Here is a 14,060-nt window from a genome sequence, read left to right as displayed (position 1 = left end):
TAAGGAGCAATAACTTGTGCACTACCGTATCAAAAGCTTTGCTAAAATCCGTATAAATTACATCAGTCTGCTGTTTACTAACAAAACCGCTATGTACATGACAAACAAATTCTAAGAGATTAGTTATTGTAGATCTACCTTTCATGAATCCATGTTGAAAAGGTGAAATTATAGATTTTAGGTAGTGAGATATCCTACGCGAAACTAAAAGTTCGAAGAGTTTGGGAATAGCGCTTAATTTAGCGATACATCTATAATTATCGACTAAACTCCTATTTCCTGATTTATGAAGAGGAATGACAAAGCTCGACCTCCAGTAACATGGAAAATAAACCTTCATTAGGGAAAAATTAAAAATTTTAGTGAGCGGCACGTGAAGCACATCAGCACAAGATTTTAGAATAAACGTTGGAACGCCATCAGGACCAGGGGAGAACGAAGAACGTAATGCTTTTAACCCAGAAAAAACTTCATCTTCTGTTAGGATAATACGAGGAAAATAGTTTAGTTTCTCGATATTGTAGTTATAAACACCGTTAAAAGTGTTCGACGTATAAGATGATTGAAAAAAATCGGCAAATAAATTAGCAATATCTAAGTTATCACTAGATTCAATACTACCAAATTTCATACGACTTGGAAATTTTTGTGCTTTCTTTTTAGAATTTACAAATTTGAAAAAGTTTTTGGGATTATGCAACAAGTTCTGTCTCATTTTTATTAAATGTTGAGAATAACATTTGGAATTTTCAGAGTTGTATTTATGCCTTGCAGAAGAATACTTTGAATAGTTCAATGCCGTATTCGATTTTTTAAATTTTTTGAACAATCTACTTTTTAAATTGCGCAAACGTCTCAGTGCAGGCGTAAACCAAGCGGGACCCTGGTCTATAGTTTGCTTAACAGTAGGTACCGAATTAGATAAAGCGGAATTAAGTTGCTCGTAGAATGTTGAGACACTGGAGTCAATGTCGTCACTTATACGCCATATAGTGTTTGATAGAAGAGTGCGAAGTTCAATAAGGTTTGTTTTTCCAAAGTTACGCCTTTTAATTAAAGCATTAGTAGATAAAAATTTAGGTGAAGATGTCTTTAATTCGAGATTTATCAACAGCGTCGGATGATAGCTGTCCTCAGGAAGTACAAAGGGAGAGACTCTGGAAATCGAAATATTCAACGACGAAGAGAAGACTAAATCCAATAATCTGTCTTTGATATTTAAAATATCATTAACTTCGTACAAGCAGGATTCAAATATAATATCCCAAAAGGCATCAAAACCAATTGGGTATGACGAGGGAACATAATCTACAATATTCTCACCTGAGATCCAAGAAACACCAGGAAGGTTAAAGTCGCCCATACATATTAACGAAGAATTATCCGTTAGTAAAGAAGAAACTTTAGAAATTAGACTAGCATGCTTTATATAAATTTCAAGACCAGAATTAGGAGCAATATAAGAACAAGTTAAGAATACGGTATTACCTGTGAAATTTAGTTTAGCGCAGACAAATTCACTACAGGGGTCAGCTGAGACATCAATCATTTCAGAAGGAATCGAATTATGAACTGCTATCAAAACGCCTCCTCCTTTTTTATACCCTCCACCTTGGAAAGGAGGGTATATTAACTTTGTCATTCCGTTTGTAACATCCCTAAATATTCGTTTTAGACCCCATAAAGTATATATATTCATAATCAGCATAAAATTCTAAGTCGATTTAACGATGTCCGTCTGTCTGTCTGTCCGTCTGTCTGTCTGTCTGTCTGTTGAAATCACGATACAGCCCACATTATTTGACGTAGAGCTCCAAAATTTAGCAGAGCTATTTGCATTGTGTCTAGGATGGTTGGCATTGAAAATGAGATATATCGGTCCACGTTCTGGTATAGTCCCCATATAACGGTACCTCCCGATATTCGGTATTTTGATGATTTATGCCACATTTTTTCACGGATTTGTCTTAAAATTGGTATTTGTAGGTCATAGTGGGTCCCTGAGCGTGTGGCAAAACATTGCATGTATAGGTCCACTTTGTGGTATAGCCCCCATATAAAGGTACCTCCCGATATTTAGTATTTTAGTTTTTTTTACCACATTTTTTCAATGATTTGTCTTAAAATTGGTATTTGTGGGTCATAATGGTTTCCAGTTCCGGTGGCGGAACATTGCATGTATGGGTCCATAATTTGGTATAGTCCCCATATAACGGTACCTCCCGATATTCGGTATTTTGATGATTTATGCCACATTTTTTCACAGATTTGTCTTAAAATTGGTATTTGTAGGTCATAGCGGGTCCCTGAGCGTGTGGCAAAACATTGCATGTATAGGTCCACGTTGTGGTATAGCCCCCATATAAAGGTACCTCTCGATATTTAGTATTTTAATTTTTTTTTTACATTTTTTCACGGATTTGTCTGAAAATCGGTATTTGTTGGTCATAATGGGTTCCAGCTCCGGTGGCGAAACATTGTAATTATAGGTCCACGTTTTGGTATAGCCCCCATATAACGGTACCTCCCGATATTCGGTAATTTGATGATTTTTGCCACATTTTTTCAGGGATTTGTTCGAAAATTGGTATTTGTTGGTCATAATTGGTTCCAGCTTCGGTGGCGAAACATTGCATGCATGGGTCCATGATTTGATATAGCCCCCATATAACGGTACCTCCCGATATTCGGTATTTTGATGGTTTTTGCCACATTTTTTCACTGATTTGTCTAAAAATTGGTATTTGTGGGTCATAATGGGTTCCAGCTCCGGTGGCGAAACATTGTAATTATAGGTCCACGTTTTGGTATAGCCCCCATATAACGGTACCTCCCCATAATCGGCATTTTAATGGTTTTTGCCACATTTCTTCTAATGTTTCTTTTACCCTAAGGTGGAGGGTATTAAAAGTTTGGCCCGGCCGAACTTAATGTTTTTTTTACTTGTTCATTACTCGATCCTTTCTATAAACTTGATAATTATCAGAGAACACCTCAGTGTCAAGAACATCCGATTTTAACCATGTTTCAGTAAAAGCGATTATTTTAAATTCACAAAAGAAGCTTTTAAGGAATACGTTTCTCAGTTTAGTATTTAATCCTCTAACATTTTGGTAGAGGATCCCACAGACATCAATTAGTTTTTTGACGCTGGTAAGGTATTCACAGATCTAGTAGAGCGTTCTCTGAACAAAAATTCTTTTACCAAGGTATCTTTGGGCCAGAATGAACTACTAACAATAATGTTAAATATTTTGGGGGGAACAGTTATTTTGAATGACGAAATATCACGCTGTTGAGAGGAACGAAATTTAAAGATGTTTAAATCTAGATCAGTTACATCGTTTAGATTTGATTTTATATAGCTGCGAATGTTGTCAGTGGAAGTATCAGGATGAAGTCTAGATACAAATACTGTTTTACGCCGTTCTACAACGATAAGAGTGTTAGAAGTGGAGGGATCAACGCCATTTACAACCGCAAAGAGTTTGTAGGAGTTATAGTTGGAGCCTGCACGACTACTGCAGGTGGTTTAGCTTTTTCGCCTTTTGAAGAGTTAATGCTTGCAGTCGAAGTGGAAGCATTAGAAGTTGGGTCTATGCCTTTGCCGTTATCGATTGATGGATTATTATTAGGAGGGGGAATTGGCGATATTGGAGAATTTAAACTTATTAAGTTATCAAGACCCAAGGTATTTGGGCCAAGATTGTTTGCATCCACTAAAGTCTTTTTTCTTTTAGGAGAGTCATCAGAAAATTCAAACCTGCTGACCAATTTTTCAATTTTTTCAAATTTTTTAAATGTTAAATTAAAGATTTTCTTTAACTTTTCAATTTCAGCCTTAGTTTCTTTAAATAGGCAATGATAATCAACTTGTAAATCTCTACATTCAAAACAAGACCAACGCAGACCTTTAGCCTTGTCTGTAATAAAATCAAACTGTCTACCGTTGAAGCCAGCGCATTTAAGATGCCAAAATTTATCGCAAATAAAGCAAGATATTAAGCGCTCATTGATGTCTCTAACAGCACAATCGTTATTTGAGCAAGCCATAATGAGAGTATTAAATATCAACAATAGGGTAATGAACACAAGTGAAAAAGAATTATTATTATTTTGTTTTTTTATTAATTAAAATAACTAAGGAAATAGTGTAATTTTGGAAATGGTGTGGTAAGTAATTTACTGTAACCGCCTAAAAGTATGCTAAGAATAGCTAATTGTTTACGTACAAAGATGTTAAGGGGAACTAGCCACAAACGTCAAAACACAAAATAACACAATGGAAGCAACAAAGGATAGAAATCAAAAAGAAGAATGTAAACACCAATGTAAACTAGGCGCAAAATAATAATTTTAACAAAAAATGGGAAAAAACTGAATGAAACGCGAAAACTTCACACAATTGGAATTTAAATAAATTCAATTATTTGGAATTTCACTGTTTAGCACTTGTAAAGACACAAAAACAGGGTAAAATTAATTTATATTTAAGATGGTTAATCGACACACAGAAAAACACTTGTAAGCGAGCAGAGTTGCCAAATATACACATTAAGAGAAGTTGAGGCCATATGTTTCCAACAAGACCGGGTGCGTTGTTTTCCTCTTCAGGTGGCATACGTTTTCGTGGTATTGCACTTTTTATACCCTACACCATACTATGGAGGGTATAATAACTTTGTCATTCCGTTTGTAACTCCTCGAAATAGTCTTGTCAGACCCAACAAAGTATATATACACTGTCTCAAACAATTGTCCGTACCCTATACAACTGAAAATATATTTGATTATAATTCGAAAAATACTTTCCCAATTTGAATGTAGTAATTTTTTTTTTAAGGGCCAACAAGTAGTTATAAAAATGCCAATTAATATTAAAATAAAAAAAGATTAACTTTTATTTTTAACAAAAAAATTGAAAATAATTCTCAATATTAACTCCAAAAATTGTCCGTACTTCATAAAAAATGTGCATATGTATTAATGAAATGTGTATTATATTGATGTTTGATGTCCTTAATATTTAGTGTGGTATCCTTTAGCAGCGATTACGCCTCTTATGCGATTTTTCATCTATAAAGCCCGTTTTTCTTTATGTTGCCGAATTTTTTTTTCTAAAATACCCCATAGATGCTCTATGGGGTTTAAATCTGGGATCTGGGGAGGATGAGGTACCACTTCCTTAAAGTTGTAGACCAGCCATTCTCGCACAACCATGGAAGTGTGCTTTGGGTCGTTATCGTGCAAGAATCGATTATCGTCTTGTATGCCCAAATTTGTGGCGCTTGCTTTTAAATTTTCTTTTAAAATATTCAAATACCTAAATTTGTCCATCGTGGTTTCCACAAACACGAGATTTCCCACACCTCCAGCTGTCATTGAACCCCACACCATCACCGAGCCACCACCGTGTTTCACTGTTGCTTTTAAGTGCTTTAACTGCAACGCGGTGTTTTCTTTTCGCCACACAAAACGTCTTCCATCCGACCCAAAAATATTAAATTTACTTTGGCAATTATTATAAACAATTGTTGTAAATTAAAACAAGTAAAAAAGCTGTAAGTTCGGCCGGGCCGAACTTTTAATACCCTCCACCATTTGGTAAAAATTTGGCAATTTCCAAAAAATAAAATCCGTTAAAAATTCTGTTAAAATCTTAAAAATACCGAATGCTTATACGACGACTTGGACCTGCATAGGCAAATTTGTCATAAGTTATTACAATATTTAAATGCGAAACTGAAGTATCCATTACGAACTTCACATGCGAAATTTGAAACAATCCCGGTAAATAATGTCGCTAAAATCATCAAAATACCGAATATCGGGGGTACGGTGTATGGGGGCTATATGAAGATGTGGACCTATACACTGAAAAAACAAAACGCTGTTAATCTAACTGCGAAAGACTGTCAAAAAACTGTAGCGAAAAAATAGTTGAAACATTGAAAAACCCCTTGCCTCAACTGCCTTACATTTAAAAAAATAATAGCGGCGCTGTTAACAGACTGTAGTCGAGACTGTTGATTTTATAATCAATGTAAATTGTTGTTGTTTAACGCCTCCAAGAGCGATGTAGGTAAAACCAACAACCTTTTAACAACTGTTATCTTCCTTCCATTTTTCATTTTTTCTCTTTGTTTTCTGCTGTATTTCTTTAACGCTTCCAAGTGCGATGTAGGTAAAACCAACAGCCTTTTAACAACTTTGCTGTTATCTTCCATTTTTCATTTCCCTCTGTTTTCTGCTTTCTTTGTTCTCAATTTTTTTGTTGTAACAAGCCAATATCAGAAACAGATGATATATTTCTTCTAATGTTAATTCAGTTCAGTTGATATTTAGCAGCCTAAGTTAAAGCATGACTGAAGATCAGCAACTTGATTTCGCGGCTTTTTTGAGTGAGTGGGGCATGAATGCCGACAGTCAGTTATTATTTAAAGAGTGCGGTATTAATTGTATTGATACTTTTAAACTATTAAATAATAGTGACATAGACAAAGTGTTTAGTGAGCGACACATGCTTGGAGAAAAACTTATTTTTCGGGAAAAATTTGAAAAATGGAAATCTAAGAACACGGTAAGTGCATTTTTTATACACAACACAAAGAACAGTTGAGTCTTAGAATAACAACACAAAGCATTCGAAAGCAAAGCACGCACATACAATAGCAACAACACGCATTAAAAGTAAACAACCGCACAGCTTGCGGTTTGGCACTTTTTTTGATTCGTTTTTTCTTTGGTTCGTGAAGTTTGTGTTGTGCATTTTGTAGTACAGTAGCCCTTGAAATTTACATTAACGTTTTTTATTGAACAGAAGTTGAACAGCAGTGATGGAACTAATAAGGTACAAAGTTCAGAAATTGATTTAAAAAATGTACTAATTTCAACGATTGCTGGGCAAGGCATATTAGACAATTTTGCGATTAGTAAAGTTTTAAGAGAGGCTGACCAAACAATAATTGCTCGATTAGTTGTGGAACAGTATCAATTGCGACACATAAAAATGGACCCCACAATAATGAGACGCGCTGCAAAAGCGATCGTTGAATTATTTCCAACTGAGGTAGAGGCCACGTATTATATTCCACGTTCGCAAAATATAAGACCGTCAGGAAAGTTATATGACAGGTACTTCAACATTTACAAAACAAACAAAAAATCCACACCTACAGAAGAATTGCCACAAAAAAAATCAGAATCGAAAACTGTGAGGACAATCCGAACTACGATGAATTTTTAAAACAGAAGTCATTTCTGCAGTTCAACACACCAGCAAATTTAAAAAAAGTATGGGAAGAAACATCGAAGTTGAGGATGCAGGAGTCCAAAGACAATCTTGACAATGTTTTCAAAAATTGATACAAGGACCTTAATGGTTTAGATTTAATAAACATTGATTTCCAGACCCTCTACCCAAAAAAATCAAATTTATTATTTGAGAAAATTGAGACATTTGTAGCAGACGTGTGCAAAATTTTCCCCTCACTCATCAAAGACAAACTCAACATGAACCTCTTCCATACATTGAATAAATGCTCAAACTGGTCGTCATGTAAATAGTTTCAGTCATTTTAAAAAGATAACTTATAATGAAATTTTCATTATTTTATTTTGCAGATACAACACATTTTCAAATTTTTAACCTTCTGCACGCAGTAATTTTACCACCGCGACTATCCAAAACTCACAAGCCCACTATATCGGAAGCGCAGAAGGACATGATGGTACATTTAGTAAATATTAACAATTTTAAGCACATGGAAGATACAATCACAGTTTCAGCGTTAGAGGAGAAGTTGTCGGTGCAACCCAAAGTTATTGTTGTTGGTGAAGACGCGAATAATTTAAAAGAATTTTTCGTTTATTTAAATGGCTCTATATACAAAGTACATACGTTACTAGCGGCTGTCGACGCAGTCGTGAAAATGTGTTTTGTTTTCGATTTAAAAATAATCAGCAAAAAGTAAATATGTATGGACGTTCTTGCAGGAATATATTTATGAAATTCCATCAAAAACTAAAGTTTCGAAAGTTCAAAATTTTATTAATATTATTCAAAAATGAACGTTGAAAATCGAACGTTTACACATATTTGCTTTACTTGCGAAAAAACGTATGAAATCCCAGAAAATTTATTGAGCCATTTAAAAAATGAACACAAAACGTCAAATTCATATTGTTACAAATGCAAGTTCCGTGGTACTACACAATGCCAAAGAACTTATCAAATTTTTTTAAATTTAAGAAACATATATTACAGCACCGATCTCTATCTCATAGCGAAAACTTATCAGAGCAACCTCCACAAAAAAGTCATGTGCAAGAGGAAGATATTGTCAATGATGTGCAAGTAGCTATTAATAATAATAATGTAATACCAGTACAAGAAAATTTAAGAAATAATGAAATTAATATGAATTTTTTGAAAAATACTATCAACAAAAATGTTATCAAATTCTTATTAAGTTTTCATGCTAAATCGAATATGGCTAGAAAAAAATAAAAGTATAAGAGAAACTGTAATTTCGCCAATTGCATCTGCATACAAAGCATTTTAACCTTTCTTATCACCTGAAAAACAGCAAGAGTTCCATAAGCTGGACACATTTGTTGATAACATTTTTCAAAAAATTGACACAGAATATAAGTTTTTTAAGTTTCTGCGTACGCACAATCTAAACAGTAAGCCAGAAATGTTTGTCATAACTGAACAGCTGGATGAAGTTTTCGTGAATGGATGTCCAACATTAAAAGAAAATGTATTCCAGGCTGTTTTAGTGACATAAAATTTCAGTTGAAGGCCTATTTTGAATCACCGGATATTTTGAAAAAAACATTTGAAAACATAGAAAATATTAATAATTCCTCAAATATTAACCATTTCATTAAAGCTGAGTTGTGGCAAACCAAACTGCAATCACATCAAAATAAAATAATATTTCCATTATTTTTATATTTCGATGCATTCCAAATCAATGATGCATTAGGATCGCACCCAAAGTCTGTGTGTGGTATTTATTATACAATACCAGTAGTTCCACAACACCATGTAGCACATTTAAATAACATATTCATATTTGGCTTTATAAATTCAGATGATATGAAAAATTTTGGTAAGCACATGAGTTTACAACGATGTTTTTTTTTTAATGGAAAAGAAATTAAGATTCATTTTTTTTGGGACAAATACTCGGTGACAATTTAGGCCTCAACGAAATTTTAGGATACACAAAACGTTTTAATAGTAATAGCTACTGCAGAATATGCACAAGTAAAAAGACAGAGTGCCAGAAAGATTCTTTTGAAAAAAGCGAAAAAATTCGTAACAAAAACACGTATGCAGACGAATGCGCATCTATTGACAATAATATAGCAGTTGTTGAAAATTCCATCTGGAATAGTATTCGAGATTTTCATGTAACGGACAATATTGCATGCGACATTATGCATGACATTTACCTTGGAGTCGCTAAATACAATCTCAACAAAATATTAAATTATTTTATATATGAAAATAAAATTTTTTCGTTAGATGCGTTCAATTATAGAAAGCAAATGTTTCATTATGGTCCACAGCTAGTTGGAAATATTAGTTCAGCAATAAAAAAACATCACATCAAAACTGGAAATTTTAAAATTAATACTTCAGAGATGAAAACTTTCTTGCATATCATTTTATTATTAATTGGCGATTTAATAGACGAGAACGATGCTGTTTATAAGTTTTTAATAATATTTATTCGTATTGAGAATTTAATTAAAGAAGAGGAATTTAACGATGAAAAATTGCAGTTGCTCGGAGATTTGATATCGAAACATCATGAACTCTATATTCATTTGTTTAAAGATACTCTAAAGCCAAAACACCATTTCGTGGTACACTATCCGATGGTAATTAAAAAGTTAGGGCCTCTTAAGCATTTATGGAATTTCCGTTTTCAGAGCAAGCACCAAGTTTCAAAACAATACAGTCATGTTATCACATCCAGGAAAAATATACCATTGTCATTAGTAATAAAACATAGCTTATATTTTTCGCACTGTTTGGTCGAAAATGTTTTCTTTGCTTCCTATTTTAAGATGTGGACCTATACACTGAAAAAACAAAACGCTGTTAATCTAACTGCGAAAGACTGTCAAAAAACTGTAGCGAAAAAATAGTTGAAACATTGAAAAACCCCTTGCCTCAACTGCCTTACATTTAAAAAAATAATAGCGGCGCTGTTAACAGACTGTAGTCGAGACTGTTGATTTTATAATCAATGTAAATTGTTGTTGTTTAACGCCTCCAAGAGCGATGTAGGTAAAACCAACAACCTTTTAACAACTGTTATCTTCCTTCCATTTTTCATTTTTTCTCTTTGTTTTCTGCTGTATTTCTTTAACGCTTCCAAGTGCGATGTAGGTAAAACCAACAGCCTTTTAACAACTTTGCTGTTATCTTCCATTTTTCATTTCCCTCTGTTTTCTGCTTTCTTTGTTCTCAATTTTTTTGTTGTAACAAGCCAATATCAGAAACAGATGATATATTTCTTCTAATGTTAATTCAGTTCAGTTGATATTTTGCAGCCTAAGTTAAAGCATGACTGAAGATCAGCAACTTGATTTCGCGGCTTTTTTGAGTGAGTGGGGCATGAATGCCGACAGTCAGTTATTATTTAAAGAGTGCGGTATTAATTGTATTGATACTTTTAAACTATTAAATAATAGTGACATAGACAAAGTGTTTAGTGAGCGACACATGCTTGGAGAAAAACTTATTTTTCGGGAAAAATTTGAAAAATGGAAATCTAAGAACACGGTAAGTGCATTTTTTATACACAACACAAAGAACAGTTGAGTCTTAGAATAACAACACAAAGCATTCGAAAGCAAAGCACGCACATACAATAGCAACAACACGCATTAAAAGTAAACAACCGCACAGCTTGCGGTTTGGCACTTTTTTTGATTCGTTTTTTCTTTGGTTCGTGAAGTTTGTGTTGTGCATTTTGTAGTACAGTAGCCCTTGAAATTTACATTAACGTTTTTTATTGAACAGAAGTTGAACAGCAGTGATGGAACTAATAAGGTACAAAGTTCAGAAATTGATTTAAAAAATGTACTAATTTCAACGATTGCTGGGCAAGGCATATTAGACAATTTTGCGATTAGTAAAGTTTTAAGAGAGGCTGACCAAACAATAATTGCTCGATTAGTTGTGGAACAGTATCAATTGCGACACATAAAAATGGACCCCACAATAATGAGACGCGCTGCAAAAGCGATCGTTGAATTATTTCCAACTGAGGTAGAGGCCACGTATTATATTCCACGTTCGCAAAATATAAGACCGTCAGGAAAGTTATATGACAGGTACTTCAACATTTACAAAACAAACAAAAAATCCACACCTACAGAAGAATTGCCACAAAAAAAATCAGAATCGAAAACTGTGAGGACAATCCGAACTACGATGAATTTTTAAAACAGAAGTCATTTCTGCAGTTCAACACACCAGCAAATTTAAAAAAAGTATGGGAAGAAACATCGAAGTTGAGGATGCAGGAGTCCAAAGACAATCTTGACAATGTTTTCAAAAATTGATACAAGGACCTTAATGGTTTAGATTTAATAAACATTGATTTCCAGACCCTCTACCCAAAAAAATCAAATTTATTATTTGAGAAAATTGAGACATTTGTAGCAGACGTGTGCAAAATTTTCCCCTCACTCATCAAAGACAAACTCAACATGAACCTCTTCCATACATTGAATAAATGCTCAAACTGGTCGTCATGTAAATAGTTTCAGTCATTTTAAAAAGATAACTTATAATGAAATTTTCATTATTTTATTTTGCAGATACAACACATTTTCAAATTTTTAACCTTCTGCACGCAGTAATTTTACCACCGCGACTATCCAAAACTCACAAGCCCACTATATCGGAAGCGCAGAAGGACATGATGGTACATTTAGTAAATATTAACAATTTTAAGCACATGGAAGATACAATCACAGTTTCAGCGTTAGAGGAGAAGTTGTCGGTGCAACCCAAAGTTATTGTTGTTGGTGAAGACGCGAATAATTTAAAAGAATTTTTCGTTTATTTAAATGGCTCTATATACAAAGTACATACGTTACTAGCGGCTGTCGACGCAGTCGTGAAAATGTGTTTTGTTTTCGATTTAAAAATATTCAGCAAAAAGTAAATATGTATGGACGTTCTTGCAGGAATATATTTATGAAATTCCATCAAAAACTAAAGTTTCGAAAGTTCAAAATTTTATTAATATTATTCAAAAATGAACGTTGAAAATCGAACGTTTACACATATTTGCTTTACTTGCGAAAAAACGTATGAAATCCCAGAAAATTTATTGAGCCATTTAAAAAATGAACACAAAACGTCAAATTCATATTGTTACAAATGCAAGTTCCGTGGTACTACACAATGCCAAAGAACTTATCAAATTTTTTTAAATTTAAGAAACATATATTACAGCACCGATCTCTATCTCATAGCGAAAACTTATCAGAGCAACCTCCACAAAAAAGTCATGTGCAAGAGGAAGATATTGTCAATGATGTGCAAGTAGCTATTAATAATAATAATGTAATACCAGTACAAGAAAATTTAAGAAATAATGAAATTAATATGAATTTTTTGAAAAATACTATCAACAAAAATGTTATCAAATTCTTATTAAGTTTTCATGCTAAATCGAATATGGCTAGAAAAAAATAAAAGTATAAGAGAAACTGTAATTTCGCCAATTGCATCTGCATACAAAGCATTTTAACCTTTCTTATCACCTGAAAAACAGCAAGAGTTCCATAAGCTGGACACATTTGTTGATAACATTTTTCAAAAAATTGACACAGAATATAAGTTTTTTAAGTTTCTGCGTACGCACAATCTAAACAGTAAGCCAGAAATGTTTGTCATAACTGAACAGCTGGATGAAGTTTTCGTGAATGGATGTCCAACATTAAAAGAAAATGTATTCCAGGCTGTTTTAGTGACATAAAATTTCAGTTGAAGGCCTATTTTGAATCACCGGATATTTTGAAAAAAACATTTGAAAACATAGAAAATATTAATAATTCCTCAAATATTAACCATTTCATTAAAGCTGAGTTGTGGCAAACCAAACTGCAATCACATCAAAATAAAATAATATTTCCATTATTTTTATATTTCGATGCATTCCAAATCAATGATGCATTAGGATCGCACCCAAAGTCTGTGTGTGGTATTTATTATACAATACCAGTAGTTCCACAACACCATGTAGCACATTTAAATAACATATTCATATTTGGCTTTATAAATTCAGATGATATGAAAAATTTTGGTAAGCACATGAGTTTACAACGATGTTTTTTTTTTAATGGAAAAGAAATTAAGATTCATTTTTTTTGGGACAAATACTCGGTGACAATTTAGGCCTCAACGAAATTTTAGGATACACAAAACGTTTTAATAGTAATAGCTACTGCAGAATATGCACAAGTAAAAAGACAGAGTGCCAGAAAGATTCTTTTGAAAAAAGCGAAAAAATTCGTAACAAAAACACGTATGCAGACGAATGCGCATCTATTGACAATAATATAGCAGTTGTTGAAAATTCCATCTGGAATAGTATTCGAGATTTTCATGTAACGGACAATATTGCATGCGACATTATGCATGACATTTACCTTGGAGTCGCTAAATACAATCTCAACAAAATATTAAATTATTTTATATATGAAAATAAAATTTTTTCGTTAGATGCGTTCAATTATAGAAAGCAAATGTTTCATTATGGTCCACAGCTAGTTGGAAATATTAGTTCAGCAATAAAAAAACATCACATCAAAACTGGAAATTTTAAAATTAATACTTCAGAGATGAAAACTTTCTTGCATATCATTTTATTATTAATTGGCGATTTAATAGACGAGAACGATGCTGTTTATAAGTTTTTAATAATATTTATTCGTATTGAGAATTTAATTAAAGAAGAGGAATTTAACGATGAAAAATTGCAGTTGCTCGGAGATTTGATATCGAAACATCATGAACT

At 33.2% G+C, this 14,060-nt stretch overlaps 1 protein-coding gene across 4 annotated transcripts in view; it reads left to right on the top strand.

Moving 5' to 3' along the window:
* The window catches only part of LOC101896953 (hemicentin-1), a 1,222,160-nt gene that overhangs the window by 1,118,543 nt on the left and 89,557 nt on the right, over positions 1–14,060 (top strand). Inside the window, exon 13 of one of the 4 annotated variants that reach the window (XM_059126811.1) lies at positions 7,624–7,885. The exons of the other annotated variants lie outside the window; for them this stretch is intronic. Coding sequence (XP_058982794.1) covers positions 7,624–7,665 — 42 coding nt within the window. The 3' untranslated portion in view covers positions 7,666–7,885. Of the gene's footprint in view, positions 1–7,623; positions 7,886–14,060 lie in introns of those variants that run through there. 4 annotated transcript variants of the gene reach the window in all.

This window comes from Musca domestica, unplaced genomic scaffold (assembly GCF_030504385.1).
Source record: "Musca domestica strain aabys unplaced genomic scaffold, Musca_domestica.polishedcontigs.V.1.1 4, whole genome shotgun sequence".
Taxonomy (NCBI): Eukaryota; Metazoa; Arthropoda; class Insecta; order Diptera; family Muscidae; genus Musca; species Musca domestica.
The sequence above is the reverse complement of the archived record's forward strand: the minus strand, read 5'-3'. Positions and strand labels throughout refer to the sequence as shown.